This window comes from Psammomys obesus, unplaced genomic scaffold (genome assembly GCF_907164565.1).
Source record: "Psammomys obesus unplaced genomic scaffold, mPsaObe1.curated_primary_1811, whole genome shotgun sequence".
Classification (NCBI taxonomy): domain Eukaryota; kingdom Metazoa; phylum Chordata; class Mammalia; order Rodentia; family Muridae; genus Psammomys; species Psammomys obesus.
Window position 1 is genome coordinate 28305063 of NW_026596040.1, and position 26971 is coordinate 28332033.

Consider the following 26971-nt stretch of genomic DNA (forward strand, 5'->3'; position numbering starts at 1 on the left):
TGTAGCTGAGTTGGTTGGGTGCTTGTCTGGCATGCATGAGGATCTAGGTTTGATCTCCATTGACTCCATGTAATCGGCTGTGATGGCACACATCTGTAACCCCAGAAGTCAGAGTCAGGAGGATCAAAACCTCAGCCACCCCCAGCTGCTGCCAGAGTGAATTTAATGCCAACCTGGCTTACATGAGATCTTGCCTCATAAAAATAAGTGTCACAAACTAGGCATCATGGTACACCATCCTAGCATTTGGGACTACAGCAAGTTCCAGTCTGGTCTACTTGATGGGTTCCAGGCCATCCGGGCTACATAAATGAGTTAGAGAGAGAGAGAGAGAGAGGTGCTGGCATAATAGGAAGTGAATTGAGACTGAAGAAAAAAAAAAAAACAAAACAAAAAAAACCACGTACATCTACAGTTCAATAGTTTTTCCATGGAAGATAAAAGAGAAAAAAAAAAACTTCCTAAAACAAATAGTGCCACTGCACTGGTAACCTCAACCCACATCATATACAATTCGTTGAAAATGTAAGACCTAAATTTGAGACCTGAAAGCATAAAGCTGAGAAGACAACATAAATCTGTGCAGCTGTGAATTTAGCAGCAGGTTCTTCAGTTGTAACCATGAACCACAAAAGAAAAAACATATACCGCTTTCCATTAACATTAAAGTCTTTTGCACTTCCAAAGACACCCTCAACTGGCACTGAATGAACATGGTGAACACTGTAGGCAGGCAGGCACACACATACATAAAAATAATTTTTTAAAATATGAAGTCTGTGCTAAAAAAAAAACAACAAACTTCAGCCCCACATGACAGCTCATGACTGTAACTCTAGTTCCAGGGGAATGTGACACTCTCACATAGACATGCATGCAAGCAAAACACCAATGCACATAAAAATTAAAAAGGAATCATAAAAAAAAAAAAACAAACTTCAGAACAGGGTGCTTTCTAGTTTATGTATTTGGCTTGTTTGTTTTTCAAAACCTGTTCTGGAACTCTCTTCGTGAACCAGGTTAGCCTTGAACTCAGAACCACCTGCCTCTGCCCTGAGTGCTGGGATTAAAGGTCTGTACCACCACGTTGGTTCCAAGTTTAATTCTTAAAGATAATATATTGCTAGGTATGAGGATGAACACCTGTAATTCTAGCATTTAAAAGACTGAGGCAGGAGGATTGCCTCAAGTGTGAGGCCAGCAACAGCTACATAGAAAGACCCTGTCTTAAAAGATCCAAAGGAGACAGGCAGTGGTGGCACACACATTCCAGCATTTGGAAGGTAGAGAGACAGGCAGATCTCTGTGAGTTGGAGGCCAGCCTGGTCTACAGAGTAAGTTCCGGGACAGCCAGGGCCACACAGAGAAACCCTGTATCAAAAAAAAAAAAAAAAAAAAAAACCATAAAAGAATCAACAACATACTGTACTAATGGTTGACACTGACAGGATTTGGGTCACCACCTAGGACACTGGTAGTATCCTAGCCTCTGGGCACATCTGTGAAGGACACCGAGAATGAGTCAGCCTCTGGGCATGTCATTCAGGGAGAATCTTGATTGAAAGGTGGCACCATGCCAAGGGCTTGGATCCCTCTGCTACTTGACTGTGGGTGGAATATGATCAGCTGTTTCAAACTCTACCACCATGACCGACTACAACCTACAGCTGGGAACCGAAATAAACCCTTTCTCCCTTAAGTTGCTTTCATCATGGTCCTTTATCACAGCAACAGGAAAAGGAACTAAGACACAAAAAAGTATTAGCACAAGAAGTCTACTAACCAATGAATTAATGATAGAAAGTAAAACATCTTTAAAGAGTATTAATGCCAGACTCTATTAAGTGTGTAACAAATTTATTTCAGAATTTATAACAAAAGCCCGCTGAAATACATGTGTTACTACTATACAGTAAGACAGGAGGCCCAAGCTAATGACAAAACAGCTTTGATCTTAATACATTCAGCTTCTTTGTACGTGCCTCATAGTTTGTCTCAAACGGTGAAAAGCAATTTTCTGTTGATGGCTTTATGTGTAATTCTGGTAACAGATTCTCATGTGAGCCTTACAAGAGATGAAGATGAAGAAGGAATAATATTTTTAGACTTCTAAAAAAATTGAGTCATAAATATTCACTGTAATTTTTTTTTTTTTTTAGGTTTTAAGTATCTTTAGGTATTTTTGTTGTTCCATTTTGTTTTGTGGAGGTAGGGTTTCTCTGTGTAGCTCTGGCTGTCCTGGAACTCCCTCTGTAGTCCAGGCTAGCCTAATTATATTTTTTAACTTCAAAAAATAATTTTTAGGCCAGTGAGAAGGCTCAGGCGGTAAAGGCACTTACTTGTTGGCAAAACTGATGACCTAAGTACAATCTCCAAAACCCACAAAGTGTGAAAGACAGAATCTACTCCTAAAAGTTAGCTTGTTTTCTACAAAGTCTATGACTCACTCACCCATGCACTTGCATGCAAACACACACACACACACACACACACACACACACACACACACACACACAACTATATAAAAAAGTCAGACACCCAAAAATAAATAAATAAATAAATAAAATAATTTTATTTGCAACAGTAGGTGATGAAAATAATAAATAATTTGGATAGTGAACTAGCACACACTTATCTCTTAATAAAACCAATGGATAAAGCAACTAAACTAAGAAACTGCAGAGGCAAGCAAATCTCTGAGTTCCAGGCCAGCCAGGGCTATTTAGTGAGACCTGTGGGTATACTCAGTGATAGTGTTTGCCTAGTATGAAGGAAGCTCTGGAATTAATTCCCAGTGTCACAAAAACAAAACTCTCTGCACAAAAATGCAGAATGGACAGTCAAACTTAAATACTTAGCATTAGCTTCTTACAGAAAGTCAAGTTACCTTAGATTTTAATACCTTTGCTCTCTTAAAACTTCTAAAACTTGCTCAATTTAAAAATAAATATAAACTCACATATTTTTCTCAATGGCCTCTTATGATTTTTTTTCAATGAGATTAGTCACATGTAGGCTGATGTGGTCTTTTGGATTTTTGAGACAGGGTTTCTTTGTGCATTCCTGGCTGTCCTGGATCTCACTCTGTAGACCAAGCTGGCCTCGAACTCACAGAGATTCACCCGCCTCTGCCTCCCAAGTGCTGCGATTAAAAGCGTGCACCACCACAGCCCTGCAGTAGGCTGAGGTTTTAATCACAACAAAAAATAAAGAATGACCTATACTGTAACAAGGAAGTGTAATAAATATTTTCTGGTGCTCAATTAATTTTAATGACATCCATAAATGATTCACATACCCAAATATTCATGTGAGATTTGTTATTAATATTCACACTTTTCTGATACCAAATTCTTTGTGTTGTTTGTGTTTTGGAGACAGGTTCTCGTAGTACAGCCCTGACTGGCCTGGACTTGCTATGTGACCAGGCTGGCCTCTTGTGGGATTGAAAATGCATGGCACCACACACGGCCTTTTTTCTATTCTTGTATTAAAGTCACCATTGGAAAACCTCAAATATCCCTAGTGTCATGAATAAACCACAAAAATGATAATTCAGCAAAATATATTTTCATCTATGTAATAAATAAACTATTGGGTTAATTTCTCATAATTTGTGTAAAATAATCTTTCATTTATGAAAAATAATGACCATTTTGATTTAATTATGGCTGAAAGCATTAGATAAATCTCATTAGTTACTTATTAATATGAAGTAACAGATCTTATATTCACATTTAAACTACTGAGTCCCTCAAAACATTTATCATTATACACTTATTATATACTAAATTCAATACAGTTTTTTTACTCTTAATTTTTAAGTACATACATGATATTTTAAAACATTGCCAGTCAGATGTATACAAAACAATGACATCCAAAGCCAGAGGCTGATTTTAAATTAAGAAACCTTCACACAGCTACTCAGGAATAATTCTTAGAAAATGTCAGTCCTATAATACTGAGCGATATTTACAAGCAAACATGATCCAAACAGCACATGCAGATTCAGGGTAGGTAAACACTCGAACACGAACTGCCAGTCGCACCTGGTCTCCACGACAACAGATTATTTCTTCACAAAAAGGAGACCTATATAAAAATAAAAACATTTAAGGAGAAAGTCACTGTAGAAGCTCTCATTTTATGTTTTGTCACTCCTAGCAACTATCAGACTAAGTGATTTTTTAGACTCTCTTTTTTTTTTTTTCCAGGTTTTTTTCCCCCCAGTTTTTTTTTTTTTTTTTTTTTTTTTTTTTGAGAGACAGGCTTTCTTTGTGTAGCCTTGGCTGTCCTGGACTCGCTTTGTAGACCAGGCTGGCTTTGAATTCACAGAGATCCACCTGCCTCTGCCTCCCCAAGTACTGGGATCACAAGCATATGCTACCAGGATGAGCCGATTTTCTAGATTCTTAATATATAAATGTTTTCAATTTCGAGTTCATAAAATCCTTACCGAAGACAAGTGGCAAATGCACGCCTTGCATTTCTATACACAAAATGTATTGGGAACCCTTTAAATGTGTGACCATCAGGCACCGCCCTCCTTATGGCATCTTGGAATTCTTCATTGCCTGCAGATATGCTTGTTGTTCGCTCAAATTCATAGGAAGCCAAAGCTGGTGATAAAAGATAGGAAAGCTGGTCTTCCCAAACAGTAGTGAGGCCAAGGTCCTACAGCAATTAAGAGAACTATATTAATATTTTATTAACCAATTCAATAACAATGTGCTTTTTGTCTCTGAACACAGCCTATATGGGCACAGAATTTGCAATCCTACTGTCTTAGCCTTTGAGTTCTTGGATTATAGGCATGCACCATGATACCTAATTAGCTGCTCATTTCAATGTATGCGAAGATATGGTTTATTTATTTTTTTATTGCTTTGAGAGAGGGTCTCATATAGGCCAGGCTGGTCTCAACTAGGTGTGATGCTGAGTATGTCCTTCAATTTCCTCTCTTCCAAATGCTGGAATTACAGGCATGTGCTACCACACCTAACTCAAGATGTGTGTGAGAGAGAATAACTATGTAGCCCTTGTTAGCCATCAAGGATGAACTCCATTCTGCACAGATTCTCCTGCCTCTGCCTGCTCAATGCTAAGACTGCAGACATATGTCACAACACCTTGCAAGAGAAGATCTGTGTTCATTTTTAGATAGCTTCTCACCATGTAACCCTGGTGGTCCGGAACTCAGAGATTTGCCTGGTTCTGTCTCCAGACCTAACAAGGTTTTCTCTCTTTCTCTTCTTCCTTCCTTCTCCTCCTCCCTCTCTTCTCTCTCTTTTCCCTCTCCCTCTCTCCTTCCTTCTCCTCTTCCTTCTTTTTTTGAATAATTTATTTAATTTTATTTTATGTGCATTGGTGTAAAGGTATCAGACCACCTGGAACTGCTTACAGATAGTTGTTAGCTGCCATGTAGGTGCTGGGAGTTGAACCTGGGTCCCTTGGAAGAGCAGACAGTGCTATTAACCACTGAGCCATCTCCCCAACCCTCCCCCGGTTTTTTGTTTTTTTTTTTTTTTTAAGACAGAGTCTCTTCTACATGGCCCTAGCTGTTCTGAAACTTACTATGTAGACCAGGCTGGCCTCTAGAAATCTGCCAAGTGCTAAGATTAAATGTGTGGCACCATGCTCAGCTGAAGAATTTTTTCTTTAAGCTGTCCTAATTATTCAATTTCCTATTAATTATTGTAGGGATAAACAGAAATAAAAATAACACTTTATTATGCTCTATTTCTCAGAAATAACTAAAACATTCAATCCAATGATTTATCTCGCATGTATAAGGCTCAGAAGTACAAAATAAATACCTATTAGATAGAATACACAGAATTGTCCTAATATGGAAGCTATAATGTCAATAAATTTTGAGATTCTATTTTATTTAGATTGTTTGGTAAGGATGGAGCCCCGAGTTCAATCCCCAGCACTACACAAAATTAGGTGTGAAGGTACATTCTGTAATCTCAGCACACAGGAGATGGAGGCAGGAGGATCAGAAGTTCAATCTCAGTGACATAGAAAGTTTGAGACCAGCCTAGGCTTATGATGATACCCTGACTTGTGCCCTTCCCACTCAAGAACTTTAGCAAGATAATTTGCATAACCTCACCTTCAGTAGAGGGTAAAGTCAATAAATCAATTGAATAAATGAAGCTCAAAATAGCTACTTTCTAAACAGCACTGTCTTTTACACCGTAAGAGACTGAAAGATAAACACAGGTCTGGAAAGTTGGCTCAGCAGTTAAGAGCACTGGACCTGGTTCAATTCCTAGCACCACAGGGTGGCTCACAACAATCTGTAACTCCAATTCCAAGGATCAGAAGCCCTTTTCTGAACTTTGTGGACATTAGGCATGCAAATAGTACACAAACACAAATGCAGGCAAATGTTCATACACATAAAATAATAAATCTAAAAAGCAAAAGGTAAAGACAAGTGCTGACAGGAACGTTAACACACATTTCTATGAATGTTCAAAACAATTACAACTTGACTGTAACAAGTGAACTACTTATCTATATACAAACTGAGTAAACACCTTTAGGCACCAATATCAAAAACTTCTTAATATTCTTAAAAATATTTTTATAATGTTATTACCTATCACTACAGTTTCATGCCATCACATTCAGGGTTTTAGCTGTTGTGTCAGCCTTAGAGGTCTATATTTAATACTTTCCCTGTCACACACATCTCCCTTGCAGGGTTACAGAGAGTACTGACCCAGCTAATGATCAGCACTGACACAGATTTCAGCTACATGAGTAAATGGAAAATGATAGCCTCATTCTGACTTTTTATTTCCCTTTTTACTAACAGGTGCTTACTAGCTATGTAAATTTTCATATATAATATAAGAAAGCCATGGTGAAACTGCAGGACTGTGTTGTGGATATAACCCTGTTTTTGTTTTGGTCCCAGGTGTGGGATGTGGGACTGACTCAGATGGTCCACAGCAGCAGACTATTTGCCTCATGTGTCTCGGAGAGGAGCTCTTTGCCAGCTGTAGATAGTTTGAATCCAAGGACTCTGGAGAGAGAATAAATGCCAGAGCCCAGAGAGTGGCACAAAGAGAAAGAACAATGCTGCTCCTGCTTCCCATTTGCTGCTCCTGGTTGCTGTTGTGAGACAAGAAGTCACAGATCTACTAAAACGAGGACTGGATTAGCTCCAAGGAACTCAATGACCCTAACCAGCAGGAAGCAGCCAAGAAAGAACTGTGCCCCCTCTCCCACTAACCCTTTATCTCTCTCTCCTACCTGGTGTCGGGGTATTGGAAGGGATTGGGGTGGAATAGGGAGAAAAAGATAAAAGAAACTTAAAAGATGGTTTTTTAAAGTACAAAACAGGACTGTGTTAAGAACAAGCTTATAGGATAATAAAATAGTGTCCTCACTTGTAATAGAGCAAAAAGTAAGAACATTACCAGGCAACATGAGAGAAGGAGAAAACAAGTAGGGGCATTTGTTTCAAGCAGTATAATTAAGTACTTTCCTCACCAGCACCATGCTAAAAACATATAAATGCTTTATGAGCTGATGAGCAAGAAGAATGCTAGGAACCAAAGCTATCAGTAATTGGGGCCCAGAGAATATAACAAATCAATCTGTCTTTGATGACTTCATGGATAAGGAAAGTATACCCAAGAAGGGATTCTAAAAGGGAACAACAGAAGTAAATTAGAAATAAATCTTTCATAGAAATATTGCATTTCAGTCTCTTGTTAGCTGTGAGTTACAAATAACTTACTCTAAGGCTTTAGTCTCCTAACAGTTTCTTTTGATAAATGACAAGTTTAGGGAGTGTGTGTGTATGTGTGGTGTTGGGGACTTCTATTCCCAGCTTAAAGTAAGTTCTTTTTTCTTTCTTTTTTTTTTTTTTTTTTTTGTTTTTTTGGTTTTTTGGTTTTTCAAGACAGGGTTTCTCTGTGTAGCCTTTTGGCTTTCCTGAATTGTCGCTTTGTAGACCAGGCTGGCCTCAAACTCATGAACTCAGAAATCAACCAACCTCTGCTCCCTGGGTGCTGGGATTACACAGAGACCAGATTAAAGACCAAATTCTTAAAATATGTTAATCCCATCAGGCATAGTGGTGCAATGAGAGGAAGAGGCAGGTACAAAGTCAGACCCTGTTTCAAAAATCAAAAATAGATAAATAAAATATAAAACAGGTTAATCTCTTAATTAGTGCACTTTGTTTTTCATGCCCTTATGAAGAAAATCTACATGGCCAATAAACAGGACATCTGATCCTATTAATTAAAGGAATGGAATGAGGATATAATTTTACACGCATCCATGTGGAATAAAATAAACAGGAAGGGGGCTGGAGAGATCACTTAGTGGCTAAGAGTACTTGTGCTTGCAGAAGACCCACTTTCAATTCCTGGTGTTCACAAGGCAGCTTACAACCACCTGCTAACTCCAGTTCCAGGGAATCTGATGCCCTCTTTGACCTCTGTAGGCATGAAGCACATGCCTGGCATACATACATACATGCAGGCAAAAACACTCACATAAAATATATAAATCTTAAAAAAAAAAAAATACCAGAAACAAGCCTGGGGGGTAAAGAGTTGCAAAAGGAAATTAACAAAGCTGTTTTAAATGGATCAGTTATCTAAATAAACCATTTCAGAAGGAGGAAATCCAAACAGCGGCAGTCAACCAAAATCTGACTGTAGAATGTGAACAAGCCCGTCATTCTTAGACTGCAGGTGGAAGTCATAATTTTCGTACACTGGAACTGAACTGGAGTTACAGGCTATGAAGCACTGGACCTGGGCGCCAGACTCTGAACCTGGGTCCTCTGGAAGAACAAAGTGTTCTCAGCTACTAACCTATCTTTCTAGCCCAGATCTGGCAATGTTTAAGACTCACAGCTATGTCTCATGCCTTCCACCGCTATGATCTTCATAAGTAGGGACTGTGTTCACTCTCCTTTGAATAACAGGTGACTACTGGTATTGAACACACTTAAGGAAAAAAGCTGGGTGGAATAGTTGGCTCATTGGTCACGAGCACTTGTTGCTCTTGCAGAGGACCCAGGTTCAAGGCCCAGCACCATGTGGCAGCTTGTAACTCCAGTCCCAGGGGATCCAGAATTCTCTTCTGACCTTCAAGGGTACCAGGCATGCAAATGGTACACACACATACCTACAAGCAAAATAATCATACAGAAATAATTCTAAAAGAAAAATTTAAAAAATTACACAACAAAAGACAGTCTGAAGCTACAACGATTCGTGTCGTTACCTTCCTGTGTTCTGATACCAGAAGCCTCAGCTGCATTTCGATTTCATTGCTTGTGACTGAGGCATCAATTGTGGATGCACACAGAGGTGGGAAGGGAGGGAGAGATGCAGTAGCGCCTGGAGCGCACACAGACTTGATTGCTTCTTCACTCATGGGTTTCCACTTGGATTCATCATTCAAATCAAACATGCAGGTTTCCACTGCATCGGAGGGCTGACAATTTCCCAGGAACATCTGATGATTGAAAACACAACCAATCGTTCGGTAGGGGTACAATGGTTTGGGCTGTTCAGCAAGTGGAGGTCCTTCAGAATTAGTAGGCTTGTGGATGTACCTAAAAGAAATCATAGTTTCACACAATAAGGATTTTTAAACTATAAAGGCAGTTATCTTAGAATAATAATAAAGCTGTAATTACTCGCCAGGACTCATGTTTAGTCTGGGTTTACTTCTGTATTTTTACAATATGATTACTCTGGGTTCACTCACTTGCTCATACCTGTGCATGTGGAGGCCAGAGGTTGACATTGCACTGTTGTCTCTGTTACTATCCATGTCTTAAGATGGGGTCTTTCCCTGAACCCAGAGCTCATAGTTCTGGGTAGACCAGCTGGTCCTGTCTCCCCACCTCAGAGCTCTGGGGCTCACAGGCACACGTCCACCCTCGACTTTTACATGAGTTCTGGAGATCTCAACTCACGCCTGCACAGCGCACTCTCTACTGAACAGCTTCTCAGCTGAATTACTCTGCCTTATCTGCACAGTACATCTTTTAAAAACTGGGCTCTTTGTAGTAAAACTTCTGGAATTTTGATTTCTTTAAAAAAAACAGAGAAATATTATAAGACTATGTTTTGGTTTCAATCCCAGGTGTGAAGATATGGGGACAACCTTGCAGCAGCTGGCTATGATTTGCTTGTGCTCTAGAGCAGAGACATAGTTTTTGCCAGATGCAGAGAGTTTCTGCAATTATGTGGCATTTGAAACTGGGCATTTTTTCAGAGGGTACATAAATGCCACAGCCTTCATAGACTGGTTGGTGGTCATCCAGGGGTGCAGATTGTACTTTGCTAATAGTTGTACTCAAAGAAGAAACAAGAAAGAAATTAGATTCAGAGATTTCTATCTCTCTCCCCTCTCCCCTCCTTTCTCTCCTATCTAGTGAGAGAGGGTAAAATGGGAAGGAGGGGGATAAAGGGTGAGAAAGAAAAGAACCTGCAAGGTAGAAACATCCAGTTACACTTTCTATTTTTTTAACAATAGAAAATATTCTAAACTGGGTGACAGTGGTACACCATTAATCCCAGCACCTGGGAGGCAGAGCCAGGCGAATTTCTGTAAGTTCAAGGCCAGGCTGGTCTACAAAGCAAGTTCCAGGATAGCCAAGGCTACACAGAGAAACCTTGTCTTAGGGGGGGAAAAAAAGGAAGAAAGAAAATATTCTATGTCTATGGTGAAGATCAAGAAAGTTCATCCAGAGAGCATCCTAATTAAACTAATTTAATTGAATATTATTAGGCATGATTATCCAAAGTGACTCTCAGCCAGAGAGAAACAGAATTTAGGAAAACAAGGAGGCAGCCCATCCCTATCTTTACAACACTGAATGCTTAACCATAAGATGAGAAAAAACCAAGAAAGAATGTCCATGAAGAAATAGCAGAGTTAGTGCCACTTCATTTTTCAAACTAAACCATGATTTTCAACTTTCATTTTCAGTCTTAGGAATAATCATCAGAAAATAAGTATGCCAATTACACAAAACTAAAAGTTAATACAATTTTTTAAAACAAATATCATGAGAGTAAAGAGTATTTTAAAAGCATATAGTAGTCTCTTAAAGGTCATTTACTTAGCTACAATTAGTAAAAAAAAAAAAAAGCCTCTAATAACTAAAATTAGAAACATGTATTTTTGAGTACCATACAAACAAACAAAAAAACAGTTCTGTGAGCTGTCCTCTGACTTACACACACACAAAACAAAAAAACAAATAAATGCAAGGCCTTGGGTTTGATCCCCAGCACTACAATTGTACCTGTGTTTCATCTAATGTTTTACAACTTGACTATTATTGTGTACATGTATGATATGTATGTGTGAGCACACACATGCTGTGGCATGCAGATGGAAGTCAGGGGACAACTGTTTGGACTCAGCTCTCTCTGCTTGTGTCTACCTGCTGTACCATCTCACTGGCACTAGATCTGCGATTACTATCCTTGTAAACTTAGTTGACTAACCTGTGGCCTGTTAAACTCTCCCAGAACATGATGGTCCCATCAGTCCCACAGGTCATAACCCATGCGTGAGGGGCCCCCTTTGCCTTGGTCCCAACACAGACAAAAGCCTCCAGTCCATATCCAAGAAGAAGGCTACACAGCAGGTTAGCGTGATCTTCACAATCACCCTAGAAGGTAAAGGCAAGGAAAATTAGTTCCATTAAATACCTAAATAAAAAATTACAACAAAAAACTTCAAGTTTATTCATTAGGCCAGTGTTAATCTGAAACAAGGAGAAAATATTCTAATGTGAAAAGACTTTAAATTACAGGGAAGATGTAAAAGATAAAGGGTATGAATAAGTAAGTTGAAAAGTATTTCAGTAAAAAAATGTAAATAAATGAAAAAGACTCAAGCAAAGAGTTCAACAGATCTGTATATAATTTTAAGATAGGAAAAAATGATTAGAAAAACAGTAAATGATAAAATGCTTATTATTAGGATAAATTCTATATTATTTTCCAGACCCTCTTTGATGTATTACTGTTTTTGTTTTGTCACATAGGCTCTCACTATGTGACAAAGGCTGACCTCCAATTTGCCGTGATCTCTTGCCTCTGGCAGATGTTTGCATTACAGCCACGTCTCCACGCTCATCCCTTATTATATCAGTTCAACAATTTAAAAACATTATAGAACTGGGGGCTAGGGATATAGTTGAGTTGGTAGAGCGACTGTCTCACATGCACAAAGCCTGTGTTAGGCCTCCACCAGAAGCAGGCCATGATGGTGCAGTCTATAGTTCCATTACTCAGGAGGTGGGCCAGAAGTTCAAGTTCATCTCTGGCCACACAGTATAGGCATATATTAGATGTGTACATACAGACATATATTTAAATATAATAAGATTATGGGTTAAAAATGTGAAGTAATTGTGAAAATGAAGAATTATACCTTCCTTCCCCACCCCACCTTTTCTCTTTGCAGTGTTGTACACTGAACCCAAGGCTGCTCTCCCACTGAGCTACACCCACAACACACTATTTAATAAAAACCTTTAGACCCAGTATGTTTTTGGGAGGTTTTGTGTTGTTTTGGTTATTTGACATAGGGTTTCTCTGTGTAGCCTTGGCTGTCCTGGCTTTGTCGACCAGGCTGGCTTCAAACTCACAGCAATCTGCCTGCTGGGAACACAGGTATGTGCCACCACCATACCTAGCTACCTAGTATGCTTTTATCCAGAGATTTTTATCACAAAAACATAACCCAAAATAAAATTTAAAAGCATTTAATGCAAAAATTCACTTGTAACATAAAAAAATTCAGTGCAAATCAGACGTGGTGATGCATGCCTTTAGTGCCAGCACTCAGGACGCAGAGGCAGGAGGATCTCTATGAGTTCAAGGCCTGTCAAGTCTACAGAGCAAGGTCCAGGACAGACAAGGGATATACACAGAAACCCTATTTCAAAAAACCAAACAATAAAAACAAAAAAAGCCCTATGGAAGTCACCTGGAAAAAGTATTCTTAGCATAATATTAAATTATAAAACAAGATAATTTATGTTACCTATAAATTATGGACTCAATTATTAGCTGCATCTTTAATGTTACAATCTTTATTAATACAATACAATAAAACTATTTTAAATAATTCTCAAGGTACTACTTAAAATGACCCTTTTCTTTAAGAGACTTGGTGTCCACTCTACCTTGCGCAATGAGATCCTGGAGGGCACACAGCATCTGAATGCTATGCATTGGACGGCTCTAGTGCTGGGGCCTCACTCCCACGGACACATGAATAGCTTCCGAAAATGGTACTAGGGAAGCGGGAGCAGCAGTCTTGCAGAGCAAGCTCTGGGAGACTACGGTCTGGCTGCAGTCCGGACTGCCTCACCGGAGGAAGCCAGCTGAGCGCTACCCATGCATCAGCTCCTTTCTCTGGGCTCTCGGCTGGGATGTGATGTGAGCAGCTGTCTGAAGCTCTTGACTTCTGTGCTACAGTGGCATGTAACCTTTCTCCCCAACTGGTTTTGTGTCAGAGTATTTTACCACAGTAAGAGAAATAGCACTAAAATGGGTTACTTGCTTTACAAAACAACTGCTTATTTAAAGAAGAATGTATAAAATGTGTTATTCCTATTGCACTACAAATTGTAGAAGTTTAAATACATAAGCAGAACTTTGAGAAACAAACTTTGCTTTGGATAAATAATGTGCTTTTCAACTATTTTAAAGATACAACATATTTTGGGGGCACGGTCTTTGTGTAGCCTTGCGAGTCAAAGAACTAGCTCTGTAGACCAGGCTGGCCTTGAACTCACAGAGATCACAGAGATCCACCTGCCTTTGCTTCCAATGTTTTGTGTGCTACCACCTCCCAGCCAATGCAACCTATTCTTACGTACCACCAAGTCCTTTGAGTTTGAAGTGTGGCAAGCAGTCCTGCAGCAAGTAATTGTGCTTATAAATGACGACTATGGTTTAAGGCTAAGCAGAGTGGGGATATAACCCTAGGGTTTTTGGCTGTTGTGTATTAGCTTATTAGAATTATTTTTGATACTGGATTTAGTGCCAACAATGAATTTTCACAAATAAGTTGGATTTTGTTTTGTTTTTTGTTTTTCAAGATAGGGTCTCTATACATAGCCCTGGCTGTCCTGAAACTCACTATGTAGACCACACTGGTTTTGAATTCACAGCAATCCACACGCCTCTGTCTCCCAAGTGCTAGGATTAAAGGCATGAATCACCAAGCCTGGCTGTTCTAAGTTGGATTTTTATTTTATTTGATAACTTTCATAAAACCTATTTTACAACAATAATTAGTTTGTGTTAATCATATGGCCACAGTGGCTGGCACAAAATTTACCACTCCTAAAAGGCATAAATTAGTCATACTTTTGTTAATTGCTTAATTTTTATCATTGCTGGGTCACATAGGGACCTAGGCAGAGTATCTTGAACTATCTGGTATGTACTTAAAACAAGCTTCTTTTAATTCACCATGAATTTTAAGGGATTTGACACTAATTTAGTGAGTTTGTCATGTGTAAGTCTACCTCAAGATAATTTCAAAACTAGGACCAAACCTTTCATGTTTATGGGATCTAAGAATCTCTCTAAGAATTGTCAGTGCTTTGCTTTAGCTATTAAGCTGCATGAACTGGGTAAACATTAGTATATAAAATTCACTTGGAGAGATGGCTCAGTGGACAAGAACACTGGCCCAGAGGCCAGAGGCCCCAGGTTCAATTCCCAGCTCCCACATGGCAGCTCACAACTGTCTCTAACTCCAGTTCCAGGGGATCTGACCACCTCATACATAGTCACATAAAATAAAAATTTAAAAAAAAAAAAATTTTTTTTAACAGGTGTGTGCTGCTAACACTGAGCCACATCACAACTAAAAAAAAGAAAGAAAGAAAGAAAAAGAAAAAACTGGGTGGTGGTGCATGACTTTAATCCCAGTACTTGGGAGGCAGAGGCAGGCAGATCACTGTAGACCAGCGTGGTCTACAGAGAGAGAGTTAAAGGACAGCCATGGCTACATAGAAAAACCTTATCTCAAAAACAAAACAAAACAAAAAACAAACACCTAAAAAAATAAATATTAAAAAAAAATTTCACTTGAGACTTTTTGTGAAGTATAAGTTTTTTATGAGTTGCAGCGGAATTCTTTCCTTTTTTCTGGATACATATTAAAATTTAAGTCCTAAATTTGGGAACCTTTGTAAGTATGGTGGATAGAAAGCATTCACTGGCTGAGTTTATTGTTTTGGGGGTTTGGCTGTACGCAGTGGCACGTCTTTGGGAGGTAGAAGCAGGCAGATCTCTGTAAGTTTGAGTCCAGCCTGGTCTACAGAGCAAGTTCCAGGACTACATAGGAGACCCTGTCTCAAAAACAACACACACACACACCCCAACCGTTCCAACTAACAAATCAACCTCTCACTCAGTTTCTTCTATTGCATAAGTTATTCTTTGTGAGTGTACATTCTATTTACACAATACCAGACAGACTTACTACAAAACAGAATGTAAAACTTGTCTTTCCCTGTTTCACTGTAAGGAACAACTAAAAAGTCTTATTTGCTCACTATATTAGCAGCATTGTTAGAGTTTAGAAGATTAAAGTTAAATTATTTTAATCTTAAATTTAACTCAGGAGTTAGAGAAACAGCGTAGCAGTTAAGAACACTGGCTGCTGTTCTAGAGGACCTGGGTTTCCCAGCACCCACAATCCTCAATAACTCCACCTCCAAGGAATCTAACGGCCACTTCTGGACTCTGTAAGCACGACATGCATGTTATGCAATGATAAACATGCAGGCAAAACACCAATACACATAAAATTAAAGTAAATACAATTTTCTTATAAAGTTTAATATCAAATTCATGTAAGTTGTTAAATATAATTAATTGTGCTTTAAACTAAATAAAATGCAGCTGGGTGCATTCATGCATGCCTGTAATCCCAACACTAAGGGAGGCAGAGGCAGGCAGATCTCTGTGAGTTTGAGGCCAGCCTGGTTTACAAAACGAGTCCAGGAAAGCCAAGGCTACAGAGAGAAACCCTGTCTTGAAAAAAAAAAAAAACAAAACAAAAAGTAAAGAAAATGTGTACCATGTAATCCAAGAATTTTTCTCATAATCATTCTGTTTATACATTTTTGTTCCTCTTTTGAGATACAGTCTCACTGTGTAGCCTTGGATGGCCTGGAGCTTTCGGTTATCCAGACTGGCCTTGAAACCATGATCTTTTGAACCAGCCTCCCAAGTTCTGGAATTATAGGCATGAGCCAACACATTCAGCTCTATACTTTGTTTCTGAGAAGTATACATGAGTCTCTATCTCAGGAGAGAATAACATGCTATTAAATAAGAAATTCCATACAAAAATAAAGATGCTAAGTTTTAAGTGCTGGTATGTAAACGGTGGTAAGATTTGACTGGTTCAAGTTGATAATATGTATATTTTCAAGGAAATCCTTTTCTAAGGATGCCATGTTGGAAATGGTTCTGAGAGTAAGCACTGCTGTCTGCCGTGTGTGGCACCTTGTTTCTGCAGAGGAACGCCAGCAGCGTACACCACTGCTCCTGCTTGCCTCCTCCCCCGATAACAGGGGCTCGCTCATAACCGAGGACGCTAACAAACCGAGCCGCCTGCCGTGGAGTATCCAGAAGCCGCCCAGCTCGAAGAGGCCTCACATAGGAACACACTGCTCTGTTTATCCCATTCTCATCCTGCAGGAAGAAGGGGAAAACACCGATAAGCTAATCGTCCAAAGTGTCACATCTCCTATTGTTCTAGAATATTTCTGGATTCCACTTATCAATGCATGCCTCCTTGCTGGTGGGAGTGTAACCTTGTACAACCACTTTGGAAATCAATCTGGCGCTTTCTCAGAAAATTAGGAATAGTGCTTCCTCAAGATCCAGCTATACCACTACTGGACATATATCGGAAAGACACTCAAGTGTACAGCAAGGATATTTGCTCAACTATGTTCATAGCAGCTTTATTCACAATAGCCAGAATCTGGAAGCAACCTAGATGTTCCTCAGTGGAGGAATGGATACAGAAAGTGTGGTATATTTACATAATGGAATACTATTCAGCTATTAAAAAAAAAAAGGAAATCTTGAAATTTGCAGGCAAACAGATGGAATTAGAAAAGATCATAATGAGTGAAGTAACCCAGAAGCAGAAAGAGCAGAAAGACACACATAGTATATACTCACTTATAAGTGGATATTAGCCATATAATATAGGATAAACATACTAAAATCTATAGTCCTAAAGAAGCTAAACAACAAGGAGCACCCTAGGGAAGATGCTCAATCTCATTCAAAAGGGCAAACAGTATAGACATTGGAAGTAGGAGAAGACAGAAAACAGGAAAAGAGCCTTCCACAGAGGAGCTCTGAAAGACTTTACCCAGTAGGTAATTGAGGCAGTTGCAGAGACTCGTAGTCAAACTTTGGGAAGAGTACAGGGAATCTTATGGAAGAGGGGGAAAATAGAAAGACCTGGAGAGGACAGGAACTCCACAAGGAGACCAACAGAGTCCAAAAAATCTGGGCCCAGGGGTCTTTGCAGAGACTGATGAATCAACCAATGACCATGCATGGCCAAGGACCTATAACCCCCTGCTCAGATGTGGGTTCCGTAGTAAGAGGAGCAGGGGCAGTCACTGGCACGAACTTGGTTGACTGCTCTTTGATCACCTCCCACTGGCAAGGTGGCCTTACTAGGCCACAGAAAAAGAGGAACCAGACAGTCCTGATGAGACTTGCTAGGCTACGGTCAGATAGTAGGGGAGGAGGACCTCCCCTATCAGTGGACTAGGGGAAGGACATGGGGAGGGGTGTAATTGGAAAACGAGGGAGGGGGCTACAGCTGAGATACAAAGTGAATAAATTGTAATAAATAATAAAGAAAAAAATAGACCTGCTCTGAAAAAAATGGTCAGCAGATAGATAAGAAAAAGGATGTAAATATAAGCTGAAGTACTCTTTCATACTACACAGAACTTTATTGCAGACAAAATATTTTTGACCGATGATTGGAAAAAAAAATTGTTAATCAAATCAATTGAAAGTAGAAGCTAAGAAACATTTTAGGAAAATATCATATATTCTAAATACAGGACACATCTTTTTGCTGCTGTTTGTTTTTGAGACAGTCTCACTAAGTGTTACTCTGGCTAGCCTGGAGCTACATAGAGCTAGCTGGTCTCACATTCATAGATCTGCCTGTCTACATCTCTCAAGTGCTGGGAGTAAAGGTGTGTGCTGCTGTGTCCTGAGAACAGGATGCATCTCAACGACTGTGCTGAATGGCAACTGAGTATACAACGCCTCTGACAATTACCTACTATCATGCTTTTAGATGGGTGTCAACAAAGCCTACATTTGTCTTTATACAGCGAAGGGAGGGAGCCACTTATGATTAAAACTTTGGACATGCGTAAAATGCTCTGATGAAATAAAACCTAACTCAGGCAACAGAAACACTACCGTTCAACTTTTAGAACCAGTAACATATTTCTACACAGCACTATCCAATGTAATCCATACCTTAACAGGAATAACACTATGTAGAGTTAGAAACAATTTTTTTTTTCTTCCTACCAGTAGTTAACTTAGGACTGTTATTCCTACGCTCCATATCTAGAAATGAAGCCATTCGTAGTTTGTCCCAATGATTAGGGAGTGTAGGGTATATAACATATATATTAGTTCAGTATGGCCTTGCTGGAATAGGTATAGTGCTGTTGGAGGACGTCTGTGTCACTAGGGGCAGGCTTTGAAATCAGATGCTTAAGTGTGGCATTCTCTTCCTGCTGCCTGGCAATACAGATGTAGAACTCTCAGTCCCTTCTCCAGCCTTCACACCACTATGTTTCCAGCCATGATGATAATGCACTACACCTCTGAAACTGGAAGGCAGCTCCAATTAAATGTTTTCCTTTATAAGAATTGCTGTAATCATTGTGTCTCTTCACAGCAATATAAACCCTAACTAACATCAGAGACATTTAATGTCAAAATAATCTAACTTTGTATAGAAGATGAATATATAAACTATTTGATGTATTCCTCAGAAGCTATACATACATACATATATACACACATATATATGTATAGCTCTACTGGATATATGCATATATCCTGCAGAAACTATACTTGAAATTTTGATCTCTAGATTAGTACTATACAGCATGCAGTATTTTTTGATGCTGAGCAGTCACAGCTTCAGTGTGCCACCTGATCACAAAGGTAAACAAGCAATATCCCTTAGTGTATTGTATTGCTAAGCAACAACCTAGGGCAGGTCAGCTGTATTAAAGGCACTTTTAACTTAATGTGTTCATCAGCATGAAAGTGCACTGTAAGTCAAGGTGCATCTGTAGTTGAAATTGTGTAGTTAAACATTTCCGGTCACTGGCCACTTAATACTGTTTTTGTTTTCTGTTTTGTAAAACTAACAAACACAATGTATGTCGAAAGTCCCCGTTCTGTACAAAGAGTGCAATTTACATATAAGCCGTAAAGTATCCAAATGTTCACTCAATTTTAAGTATCATGTAAAGGTATATTCGAAGTTAACAATAATTATAATATGCCATTGACCTAGCCAATAAAAGACAACTTTTAAAAATAAACTTTCACTTGTGGAATAAATATATTGTATAAATGTAAAATATTTATAGCTGTACATCCCAAATGCAGGGATGAAACTTTTCTAACATAATTTACAAACCTGTGCAAAAATCTTCACCAGCCGTGAGTTGTGTGAGGGTCGAATTTGCAAATACTCTCTCCACCACTGCTTAGCATAGACAAGAAATAATCGCTCTTTCTCTGCAGTTTTCTGACGCTCCAAGGCAAGCTTGAAATAAGGAATAATGTTTAAATTAAATGTCTTTAAAATTTCCTCAACTACCAGAACCATCTACTGTTCTCCACTGCTGCTTCCATCTTAACCAGAACTAACACAACATTTTCTGACTTTCTGACTTCAATATCATTGGTCTCCATACAATAAATCACACACACACACACACACACACACACACACAATGGATAATGCGTAATTCCTTTAAATAATAACTCACTTCAATCACTTTCTACCATACTGTAAACTCCCTGCCTGAACTTATTACCACTCTGGCCCTGTCTCATTTTCTCTCTCTCCATCCACACAAAGCTTTTGTTCAAGGCTGTTGCTTATACTACCTGAAAAACACAGGCCCAATCTTGAAATTATTAATACTAATGTTTCTTGCAATACAGGTATTTCTCTACCCTACCCTAATCATGCCTTCCAGTAACCATTCTATCTGGCTTCTTTTTTCTTTTTCTGTGGGTTTTTTGTTTTTGTTTTTTTGAGACAGGGTTTCTCTGTGTAGCTGTGGCTGTCCTAGAACTCGCTTTGTAGACCAAACTGGCCTCAAACTCAGAGATCCCCTTGACTCTGCCTCCCAAGTGCTGGGAATAAAGTCATATGCCAACACGCCTGGCTTATACCTGGCATTCTGCTTACTCAATCTCCAGCCTCCAGAAAATAAGGTGCTGTTAGCCAGATGTGGTATACATGTTTTCAATCCCAGCACTCAGGAGGAAGAAGCAGGTGGATCTCTGTGAGTTAAAGGCAGCCGGGTATAATAAGTTTCAGGCCAGCCAGAGCTATACAATGAAAAGAGCCTGACTCAAAAGCAAAACAAAAGACAAAGGTTCTGCCTCTTGTGCTGTCATATTCTCAGCACATGGTACCCAGTCCTTTTAAATTTTTCCTAAATTTATATGCATGTGTATATGTGCACGTGCCAAAAAAGTGATCGGATCCTTGGAGTCAGAGTCACTGGTCGCTGCCAAGTACATGGCAGGTTTGCTTTTTATTAACATTTAAGACTTGTAAGCATCCCTGCCTAAATGTTTAAGAATAAGGCCAACAAAGTGGCTCAGGGCTTGTCACATTAGCCTCCTAACCTAGCTGATTCCCAGAATGCACGTAAAAGTAGGAAAATCAACTCCACAAGGCTGCGCTCTGATCTCCACACAAATACTATGATGCATGGACCCCCTATTAAGTGCACACACAATAATATAGTATATTTAAATTTTTCCAAACATTATATATATATATATATATACACACACACACACACAGATAAAACAGAATACACTATCACTAAAAATGAATATATATATACACACATACAGATAAAACAAAATAACAAAGTCACTAAAAATGACTATTACCATAGAAAAATGACAAAACACTTATAAAATGACAGCTCTAGAGAGATGGCCAGTGTGCACTGGCTACTCTTCCAGAGGACTTGAGTTTCATTCCCAGCAACCACCTTTAACTTCAACTTCAGGGGCCACAACCTCCTTTTGTAGATTCTTTAGCACCCACACAAAATGCCTGCACATACACTCACAATAAACTTGTTTTAAGATACATACTTAAAAACAAGTAAGCAAATAACACAATGTCATGCTTCATAAGAACTTGCCAGGTGTGGCGGCACAGGCCTTTAATTCTAGCACATGGAAGGCTGAAGCAGGTGGATCTCTGTGAGGTTCAGGCCAGCCAAGGCTACACAGTGACATCTCAAAAAAACAAACCACAGAGAACACATGGTCTGGGGCTGTCACATAGTGGTAGAAGATGTCCACAATTCATGAAGCCCTGTGTTCAATTCCCAACTCAAAACAAACTTTGAACGCAGGCTCTCTGGAAAAGCATCCAGAAATCTTAACCACTGAGCCATCCCTTCAGTCACCAATGAAATACTTTATTTGTCAATACAAGTAGCAACAGAATTTACCAGATGTGGCAGTGCTGAACACAAACTTGTAATCCAAGAATTTAGAAGTCTGAAGCAGGAGGATCATAAGTTCAAGATCATATAGCTGGGCTACACAAGGAGATCTTGACTTAACACCAACAAACCCACAACAACAACAACAAATAATTAAAATAGTTATTTGAGCAAAACCTTGGTAGCACAAGACTTTAATCACAACACTGGAGAGGCAGAGGGAGGTGACCTAGTGAGTCAAGGCCTAATTTACAGAGTAAATTCCAGGACGGCCAGAGCTACACAGAGAAACCCTGTCTCAGAAAACCAGAACAAACAAAACAAAACCAAAAAATCAAATAGGTCTTTGTTTATATGTCATATGGCTTTATAAATAACATATATACACATATATGATAATAAATAATAAAAATTGAAGGGCTATGGCTATAATTCACAGGACTATGTTGCATGTGGCAAGGCCTTGGGTTTGATGCCCAATACCACAGAGGGGGTGGGTGAGAGGAATAAAAAGGGGAGAGAAAGTCTAAGACAATAAAAATATGATATGGTTGAATAAAAGCACAACTCTAAGACTAAAGCATGTAGTTAAGGAGAGTTATTCCACAAGAAAGCAGAGAACCACAGCTGCAATTCCAACTCACAGGACTGAAGAAATCTGTACATCTTACAAACCCAGAAAGGAGCTGCTGAGCTCCAATAGTAGAGTTAGGAGAGAAAGCCTCCCCAGGCATTCTAGCAGGGATTACACAAAAACCACGCATTCAGTAGATGTCTATGAAATGAAGATGGCTCAGCAAGAAAAGGTGTCTACCCCCAAAACCTGATGACCTGAACTCAATCCCCAGGATCCATGTGGAGGACCCACTGTACCCACTCCTGAGAGTTACACAGCAGCACAGCACATCCTTACCACCCGCCTCCAACCCACGCAAAAGTACATGCAAATGTGGTAACTTTCTCCATCCACCCTCCAACTTTGTGGCTTTTCCCCATCACACTGCCCGCCCTGGAGCTTGGTAAATGCTGAGCAAGCACTACCACTAAGCTGCATCACCAGGCCCAGGTTTTTAACTCTCTTCCCATCCTTTGTTAATTTTTTTAGTATAAATAAAACGGGGATGACATTGTTTTTCCTAAAGAGAATACTTTCTTGGGTAAATATTTGCTATAACTGAAGCACGTGCACAAAGAGGAGCTGAGCTTTACCTGTGTGTTCACGACCTCTTGAGACAGGGTTTGGCTGAGTGGTGGGTACATTTCAAGTTTTATATTTAAAATTCCCACAGAAACTTTTGATTCTGTCCCTATAAATACAAATAAATACTTAAGACTCTATTTAAAACATAGAACATGCAGTACTATTATAGTTAGTAAAAGTCTAACCATAATTTAAGAGTGAGGTACCTTATCATCTAGGTAGAATGATAATATGAACATTACACTTAATATTCATATTAAAAATTAATCAAAAAATTTAAAATAACCAAATCAAAGTGGTTTTTACTTTTTTTACTAATGTACATAATAAAAACATGAACTATTTTCTTAGCTTTCTAAAAACATTTTAAAAAACTTTTCTGACCTCATGGATTTGGAATTCTTAAATTTTTATTTTCACTAAGTACATAAATTCCAACTAGACTTAACATTAAGTGTAAAAGCAAAGCAATTGTTAGTAACCCATTCTGCTTCCAGGAAAATCTGAAAGTAGTCATACTTTTTATAATATACAGTAACTCCATTTACCCTTTCTTAACATATCACTTTTGAACCCATGATTTTAAATCATACACGTGTGTGTGTGTGTGTGTGTGTGTGTGTGTGTGTGTGTATCAAAAATCACACTAGAATACTTCTCAGCAAACCAGTACATGGCTTGTCTCCAGGTCACTGCTACAATTATCACGTAGGCCTGATTAAAAACCAAACAATGTTGTTTGGTTTTTAATCTTTTACTTTATAGTTATGCTGGCCTGAATGTCGGTCTGTGCACCTTGTGCACTGTATGCATTAAGCGCCCTTGAAGGCCAGAGTCCAGGGACTGGAGTTACTAACAGACATAGGGAGCCATCATGTAGGTGCTATGGAGTGAATGTGAATCTTTTAGAACAGCAGCCAGTGCTTTCAACCACTGAGCCATCTCTCCAGGCCTAGGCCTATTTTTGAAGGCAAAGAACTGGAAACCACTTTTTTGGCCTTGCTATGTACTGGCCAAATTTAGTTTTTTGTTGCTATTGTTTTTTGTGTATAAGTATTTGCTTGCATGCATGTCTGTGTAACATGTGCATTCTTGGTGTCCATGAAAGCCAGAGGGCGTGTTAGATCACCTGGAACTGAAGTTATAGACATTTGTGAGCTGTGATGTGGGTGCTGAGAATTAAACCCAGGTTCTCCATAAGAGCAGGAAGTGCTCTTAACCACTGAGCCATCTCTCCAGTTCTGTTGTTTTGGTTTTTCAAGACAGTGTTTCTTTGTGTACCCCTAGCTGTCCTAAAACCTACTGTATAGACCAGGCCAGCCTCAAATTCAGGCTGGTCTCAAACTCACAGACATCTGCCCACCTCTGCCTCCAAAGCACCAGAATTAAAGCCATGTGCCACCACTGCATGGCTTTTCTTTCCTTTTGCGTGTGCATGTGCATGCGTGTGTGTGTGTGTGCAGATGTCCTTGCCCATTTACATGAATATGGATAGCAGAGGCTGACACCGGGTGTCTCCTCTTCTGCTCTTAGCTTTAGTTTGGAGATAAGCTCTCTCACTGAACCTGGAGCTCACCAGTTAGCTAGACTGGCTGGGCAGTGAGCTCCCAATATTCGTGTGTCTCCACTGCCATCAGAGCTAGAGTTACAAATGCACGCTACACTACCATGCCCAGCTTTTTATGTGGCTGCTGGGGACACAAACCCAGTTCCTCCTACTTGTGCAGCCATCATGCTAGCCCCAAGTTCAACTCTTATGGATAAGATGTAATACTAATGCAACTCCATTATATGTTACACATAAACATTAGTAGGTTTTTGTTTTCATTTTATGAGATTCAAAACTCTAAGGAAATAAGCTAATGCATAACGTCTGTCCTTTCCTATTCATTGCTACTGATATTGAACAAGCTAGCACCTTTTCCAAACCTTATTTGTTCATGATAAGGGGCTGGAGGAACATCTATTCATTTGTCAATAGCCACATGGCAGCATGTGCCTATAATCCTAGCACAAGGTAGGCCAATGGATTATATATGGAACTCAAGGACAGACCAAGACACACACTGTGAGATTCCAGCCATAATCAAACCAAAATAACCTATAACATTCTTCCAAGAACCACTATAGTGATGACGATGTGTACTCTAGGGCACACCAGAAAGAAGCGGATGCAAAGAGGCTTATGGGCTGTGGTGGCACACACCTATGAGCCCAGCACTCTGGAGCTAGAGGCAGACAGCTCTCTGAGTTCCAGGCCAGCCTGGTCTACAGAACAAGTCAGACAGAGCTGTTATACAGAGAAACCCTGTTTCAATAAACCAAAAAAAAAAAAAAAAAAAGCAGCAGCAGCTTTTTTATACACATATCCATGTGTTTAAAAGAATCCTTGTTTTCTTAAAACCTTGTATTTATTAAAACTGTTGAACCTCCAAATTTTCTATTCATTCTCCAGGAAAAACAGTTCCCTAGGATAAGCCAGACTGACTTTGAAGAGCTGCAGCATCATTCTTCAACATACTTCCTAAGACAACTTACTACTGAAATTCCTGTGAAACCTTGTTCTACAGTTTCCCCCTGTAAAGCCATTTTGATGAAATAAATGTCTTTACAAACAGTGATTAAAACAAGCAAAGAGTGGCACTAATTGTCATACCTACACCCATAAGTTCCACAGTCAGACTCGTCACTCCCGTCTCTGAGCCCAAAACTGATCTCCACTCCAGAAAATAGGAAGCGACTAAAGTGGTCTCACCAAATATGTCTGTTTTGATTAGCACCATGTGAATCGGATCACTTATTGATAACATTGTTGTTGAATCAGCCATTCTAGTTCCATCACCTGGTAACACAGACGAAAGGAAAGTCTATATTAAGTATGAATTAAAAACACAGAATAACTTTACAAGCTAAGGATTAAGCTACATGGTAGTGAACAGATTCTCTACCCAGACTCACATGCACACGTGTGCACGCATAAGCATGCGGGAGTACACAAACACATACACTTTTACTGAAAAATATAACTAAACAATAACCTTACACACAATGAAATAATCTGATGATGTCCCTGAAAGCATGCCAGCATCTGGGGGAAAAATATCCTGTTTCTATTACGACTTGATAGGATTATGAGAAGGAGTTGTTTAGTTATATGCTTTACATAACTTTCTGGCCCATGAAAAGCCTATTCTTTAAAAGAATTTATCATAGCATATGTTACTACAAAAGACAAAGCCATCAGCTGGGTGTAGTGGCAGTCCCAGCACAGAGGCAGAGGTAGAGGCAGAGGTAGGTGGATCTGTGAGTTCAAGACCAGCCAGGGCTACATAGCAAGACCACATACACACGAAGAAGGGAAACCTAAAGATCCCTAAAAATACAGGAGGCTGGAGAGATGGCTCAGTGGCTAAGAATAATTGTTCTTACAGAGGACTTACATTCAATTCCCAGCACCCACATGGTAGCTCACACCTGTCGTAACCCCAGTTCCCAGGACTCTGATGCCCTCTCTAACCTCTCTGGGCACTGTATGGTGCACAAACATACCTGCAGGCACAACACTTACACATATGAAATAGAAATAAATCTTAAAAGAACAAAACCACCCAATATGTCAACATTAACCCTAAATTACATTTATTCCTCAACTCAGAAAGCATCACAGTATTGACTATATAAAACTGAGCGAACCAGCACTGAGGAGATGGTTCAGTTGTTAAATATGTGCCACACAATCAAGAGGACCAGAATTCCCACATAAATGCAAGCTGATCGTGGTATCTTGTCTTTTATTCCAGCCTCAGATGCATACACACATGCTGGCAAAGCATGTACACGCACACACCAAGACCAAAAAAAAAGAAAAAAGAGATAAAGAGAAAGAAATAGAGAAAGAAAGAAAGAAAGAAAGAAAGAAAGAAAGAAAGAAAGAAAGA

General features: G+C 39.3%; 1 protein-coding gene and 1 long non-coding RNA gene across 2 annotated transcripts in view; one reads left to right on the forward strand and one right to left on the reverse strand.

Moving 5' to 3' along the window:
• The window catches only part of LOC129688205 (uncharacterized), a 12900-nt gene extending 5052 nt beyond the window's left edge, over window positions 1–7848 (forward strand). The window contains exon 3 of the long non-coding RNA XR_008721872.1: window positions 6935–7848. This is a non-coding gene — a long non-coding RNA (uncharacterized LOC129688205). The remainder of the gene's footprint in view (window positions 1–6934) is intronic.
• Cep76 (centrosomal protein 76) overlaps window positions 3760–26971 on the reverse strand; it is a 28906-nt gene continuing 5694 nt past the window's right edge. The window contains exons 5-12 of the mRNA XM_055622985.1: window positions 25690–25875; window positions 23042–23139; window positions 19762–19890; window positions 16551–16739; window positions 11511–11677; window positions 9268–9601; window positions 4460–4677; window positions 3760–4095 (exon numbers count right to left, since the gene is read on the reverse strand). Coding sequence (XP_055478960.1) covers window positions 3957–4095; window positions 4460–4677; window positions 9268–9601; window positions 11511–11677; window positions 16551–16739; window positions 19762–19890; window positions 23042–23139; window positions 25690–25875 — 1460 coding nt within the window. The 3' untranslated portion in view covers window positions 3760–3956. The remainder of the gene's footprint in view (window positions 4096–4459; window positions 4678–9267; window positions 9602–11510; window positions 11678–16550; window positions 16740–19761; window positions 19891–23041; window positions 23140–25689; window positions 25876–26971) is intronic.